Raw genomic sequence first — 4,795 nt, forward strand, 5'->3', positions numbered from 1 at the left:
ACCTTCCCCTTCTATTTTCCTGTTGGGCAGGATAGATTTCTGTGCCCCATTTCCTGTATTTCTTATTTTTAGCTAACACTTTAACTGAGCCTTGAAAGGGAGATAGAATTTCTATGAGATACAGGTAAGGAGGGAAAAAAGCATGGGGGAATGAACATGGGAGATTTCTAGAATGAATTGTGGATATGGATATGATGTAGATATGAATATGAATTGTGAAATGGTGACTGAGATGACTCAGAAGGATGTGAGATGGATTGTGGGACACTGTGGAATGATTCAGTAAAATTATTGATTAGAAAAGGAGGGTCTGAGATAGTCAAGGAGATTGTGGGGTAATGAGAGTCTTTAGGATGGTCAGGTAGGCTGTGAGATGACTTTGGAAACAGGGTGAAAATGACCTTTTGATCCTGGAACACACTAAAACCTGGACTGAAACCCTACTCAAGGGAAAACTGGATAGACATCTCCCTGTGCTTCAGTTTCCCTATTCTTCATCTAAAATAAGATAATCTCTAAGGTCATTTTCAGTCACTGACATTCTATGGGTCTTTGATTCTAGATGGAAGATAGAGACAAGGATGGAGAGAGAGAGACAGAGGAAGAGAGAAAGAGAAAGAGAAAGAGGCAGGAGGGATGCAGAGAGACAAGGGTAGAAAGAGATCCCTTCCAGCTCTGACATTCTGTTTTACAATTCTGAAGTTCAAGGAAAGATGATTTTCTGATATGGGCTGTGTTTTGATCCCATTTAAGGAATGAGATGTGGAGGTTTGGTCGGGGAAGAGGGCATGGGGAGGGGAAGATGAAGAAGATATATCCAGGGTTACTGGGTCCTTTCTTTTCTATTCTGGGATCTCAGAGGGATAGTTGGAATACAATAGAGAACCAAGAGCTTGAACTGGACCTGGATGTCTTCCTGTCCATTATGATGGGTACCTTTGTGGTTGTTGATCACTGAGCACTTCAGCCTCTCATGGGCATGTCACTAAGCCATATGGCCCTCAGTGTTTAAGAAGAGGAACTAGGATTTGTTTTGCACCAATAAAAAATCCTAATCAGGGGCCTAGGCTCTTTTTAGGTACTCCACCCATGTTTTTGCCTCTGGAGGGTGAGAGTCCTTTTGGGAGAACAGGTTCCTTAGTTGTGATATCCAGTGCTGGGGAAGGGGCACGGGTGATTGGGGAAGAGTACCTGGGTGGAGAAGACCTTAGTCAAGAGTAGGCGGTGACTCCTGAGTTAGGGAGAGACATTGCCACATGTACAAGGGTTCCTGGTTTGAGCCCTGGAAAATTTTATTTCCCTCCCCCTTACAAAAAGTCCCAGGCCAATTCACATGTGAAAAGGGAGCACAGAAGGAGGAGAAAGGGGAGGGGAAAGGTTTTGGAGGCTTTGACCTCTGGATTTCCTCCTGCTGTCTTCAGCCTATCTAGAGAGTCACCCACACACTCTTGGCTCTCCCTCCTCCTCCTCCTCCCTCCCTCCCTCCCTCCCTTTGTTCTCTGTTTTCTTTCTCTCTGCATTCTCTCTCCCTCCTTCTCTCCCTTTTCTGTTCTGTGTGTGTGTGTGTGTGTGTGTGTGTGACTCCCTCTCCATCTGCCTACAAGGCTCATATTTCCCTTCAATCCATTTATCCCCCTGCCCCCCTGTCCCCATAAGGAGAGCAGAACCATGGCCTCTGGGGATGGCAGGAAGAAGCTAAGGATCTACTTTCGCTGTTCCCTGGTTGGCTTTGTCACTGGGTTGTTTGCTGGTTTCCTGGTGTCCTCTCTGGTTTGCTACTTTCTCTCCCGACCCCTCAGCAAGGTCCACCATGAGGTAAGTGAGTGCCACGTAAACCTTCCTGATTTCCTGATCTTAGGTAGGGTCGGGGTATAGAGTATAGGAGAGGAAGAGACCCCCTAGGGAAGAGATACAGGAAAGGATCAAGGTAAAGGTACAGACAAGAAGGAGGGGAGACCCTGGGGAGACATAGAGAAGATACAGGGAGAGCTAGAGAGAGAAAGGGAGATATGAGAGATGATGGAGATGGAGGAGAGATATGGGGAGACAGGGAAAGTGAGAGACAGAGGCATGGGATATAAGGGGACAAGGAGAGAGATGGGGAGACAGGGAGAGAATGACAGAGAGGAGGTGAGAAGCAGTCTGGATTTAGGATCTGGTGTGTGTATGTGTATGTGTGTATACGCATGTGAGCGCACGTGTATGATGGGAAGAGAGGATTATTTGTGGGGCCACTCAGGCTGTGTGCCCTAGCCCATTTGACTCCAAAGTCAGTGAGGTGGATCCCAAGGTAGAGTGGTTGGAGGTAGGCAGGCAAGGGCTCAAGAGTGAGAATGATTTCAGTGGGTCTTCCCCAGGCAATGACTCAGATGACAGCAGGGGAGCTTCACAGCATAAGTGGAGGGGGTTACCAGAAATTCTTTGATCTGGAAGGAACTTTGGGACAGTAAGCTCATCAGACCCCTTGTATCTGGTCCAAGGCCTCCTATTTTGTTCCCAGATCTCCCTTCATGGTCTATCCTCTTCCCATTTCAGGAAGCTAAGAAGTTCTTCCAAAAGCCTTTCATGAATCCTTACTGCAATGAAAGAACATTTTAAAAAATTCAGATCTCAAGGGAAAGAGGAAATGTCAAGCAGGGGCTGGAGTCAGGGGAGAATAGGGACAGTAGGGACAGTGTGTGTGTGTGAAAAAGAGAATGAGAGAGGGAGAAGGGGGAGAGAGAGAGAGAGAGAGAGAGAGAGAGAGAGAGAGAGAGAAATGGGTATAGCAAAACTTAGGTTGAGACTGGGGGCTTCAGGGAAATTGTTTTCTGGGCTTCTTTGACTGTGAAGTGCCTGAAGAACATCAGAATTGGCTCCATCCCATTCTGTGCTGTCCTCCTCCCTCAGCCAGAGAACAATACATTCAGGGAAAAACAGGGAGGAAGTAAGGAAACAATTCACACAGCCCATCTCCTGCTCAATCACACAGGTAACAATGAGTTGTGAGTCTTCCTGTCTATATGTGTCTTTCTGTCCTCTCTGAGTATTTGTCTTTTTGTGTACATCTATATGTTTGTCTGTGTGTAGACATGTATGTGTGTGTGTGTGTGTGTGTGTTTGTGTGTGTGCTTCTGTCTGTCTTTGTTTTCTCCCCCCTTTGGTATTGTGATGAATAAAAACCCCCAAGAGGCAGACTTTCTGGGTAATTAATGATCAATTTATTAATTAGGCTAGCTAGCAATCAATAAATTGATGATCAGTGGTTTCTCTCAGTAACCAAAGATGCACAATGGAAATCCAGAAAACTTTAAATAACCTTTCTGAAAGGGGATTTCCTTGACAAGTGAAAATCAACCCTGACTGGTGGAACTTTAATGAGGTTGTTCAAAAGTCTTCAGCTCCTCCGCTGAAAATGTGACTTGATCATGAGACTCAGCCACCTCTAGCAATCTGGACAGGGGACTCCATCTCCATCCAAACCATCTGGTTGGTTTTTTCCTTCATGAGCTGGGTCACCCTATCCAACAGAGGGGTACAAGGATAGCAGCTCCTTTCTCCAGAGGACTTGCCAAGATTGGAATCTGTTTATACTCTGAATAGAATTTAGGTGTCCTAGTTGGGTGGGATCCCACCCAAGATTAAGGAGCTTGTGCTTTGAGGGTTAAAAGTAATTTCCTCAATTAGTCATGTCTTTAGAGACTGACTTTAAAAAGGGTTGGGCTTTAGTGAGGAAATAGTAAAGAGAAAAGCCTGGATCCCAATTTAATAATAGGTTATTAGCATAATGTCTCTGCATAAGGAGGGGCCAGGGAGCTGTGGTAAATGGGTGAATGGGGCCCCCTATGGGTCTGAGCCCCTATTCTTCCTTTTCTCTCCTAGGTTCCCGTCAGGACAACACCCTGCAGTGGCAAGGGGGTCCATCCCTGGGCCGCTCCTTCATCTATGGCTTCACTTTGGTCCAGGGTTCCTTGCAGACCCAGCGCAGTGGCATTTATGGTGTCTATGTCCAGGTGACTCTGGCCCAATGCGTCCAGGCCACAGGCCAGGGCACTGAGCTCAAAGTGGTCAAGACCTTGACCATTGGCATCCTTTCTGCCCAGGGCCGCCATTCCAGCCTCCTCCGAAGACACTTCCAGGGCAGATGCTCACTGAGTGCCAGCCTCCAGATGAACCTTAGCTACAAGGACACCGTCTATGTCAACCTCACATATCCCTTAATACCTTCACCCAATGGTGATGAGACTTTCTTTGGAGCCTCTTGGTTATGTCCACCTCCTCTTATAGAATACTGATGGTCCTGGACTTTTGGGGCACTATAACCTAGGCTAGGTGAATTCCCTAACAACTGATGCTGGGCAAGAGTCTGTTAACAGTGGTTCCAGTCTAAATTCCTAGCCTTTCTTCCCCTTATTCCCCGAGTGCATACTAAGCCCGAGCCAACTTGAGCTTTATGCTCTTTCCCAAACTTGGTAATAGATCACCAGCCTCTATGTATTTATGCAAGCTCTTCCCCCTGCCTGGAATACACTTTCTTCTTAGCTCCAACTTTCAGAATTCTTCTTTTTCTTCAAGGTTCAGCTCAAAGTGAAGAGGTCTAGAGGTTTTGGGGTGCTTCAATGGACCCCAAGATTGTGACACTGGGCCTTGCCTGAAAGAATTCAACTCAAATCTTCTTCCAGCCAGAGAAAAAGTTTATTAGAGATAAAACATATAGGCCAGACTCTTAAGGAATCTGAACATTAGTAACTCCCGTGGTGACAAGCGAGCACGAGAGTCTCAGCCTTTTGGGCATGAGAAAGTCTCAGCGTTTGAA

The 4,795-nt window shown here is 46.4% G+C and overlaps 1 protein-coding gene across 1 annotated transcript; it reads left to right on the forward strand.

The window, feature by feature from the left end:
• The first annotated feature begins 1,609 nt into the window (after nucleotides 1–1,609).
• On the forward strand, nucleotides 1,610–4,520 carry LOC114035894 (CD70 antigen-like). The gene is made up of 3 exons (XM_027852280.1): nucleotides 1,610–1,815; nucleotides 2,890–2,971; nucleotides 3,862–4,520. Exons 1-3 carry the CDS (start codon nucleotides 1,669–1,671, stop codon nucleotides 4,272–4,274), a joined length of 642 nt encoding a protein of 213 aa, XP_027708081.1. The 5' UTR covers nucleotides 1,610–1,668; the 3' UTR covers nucleotides 4,275–4,520.
• The last annotated feature ends 275 nt before the right edge of the window (nucleotides 4,521–4,795 follow it).

This window comes from Vombatus ursinus, unplaced genomic scaffold (assembly GCF_900497805.2).
Source record: "Vombatus ursinus unplaced genomic scaffold, bare-nosed wombat genome assembly UNPS02009490.1, whole genome shotgun sequence".
NCBI lineage: Eukaryota > Metazoa > Chordata > Mammalia > Diprotodontia > Vombatidae > Vombatus > Vombatus ursinus.

Coding starts and splice junctions, on each gene's coding strand:
- LOC114035894 (XM_027852280.1), top strand. CDS start 1,669: ATGGCCTCTGGGGATGGCAGGAAGAAGCTAAGGATCTACTTTCGCTGT. Junction 1,816..2,889: donor TCAGCAAGGTCCACCATGAG/GTAAGTGAGTGC, acceptor CTCCTCCCTCAG/CCAGAGAACAATACATTCAG. Junction 2,972..3,861: donor TCTCCTGCTCAATCACACAG/GTAACAATGAGT, acceptor TTTCTCTCCTAG/GTTCCCGTCAGGACAACACC.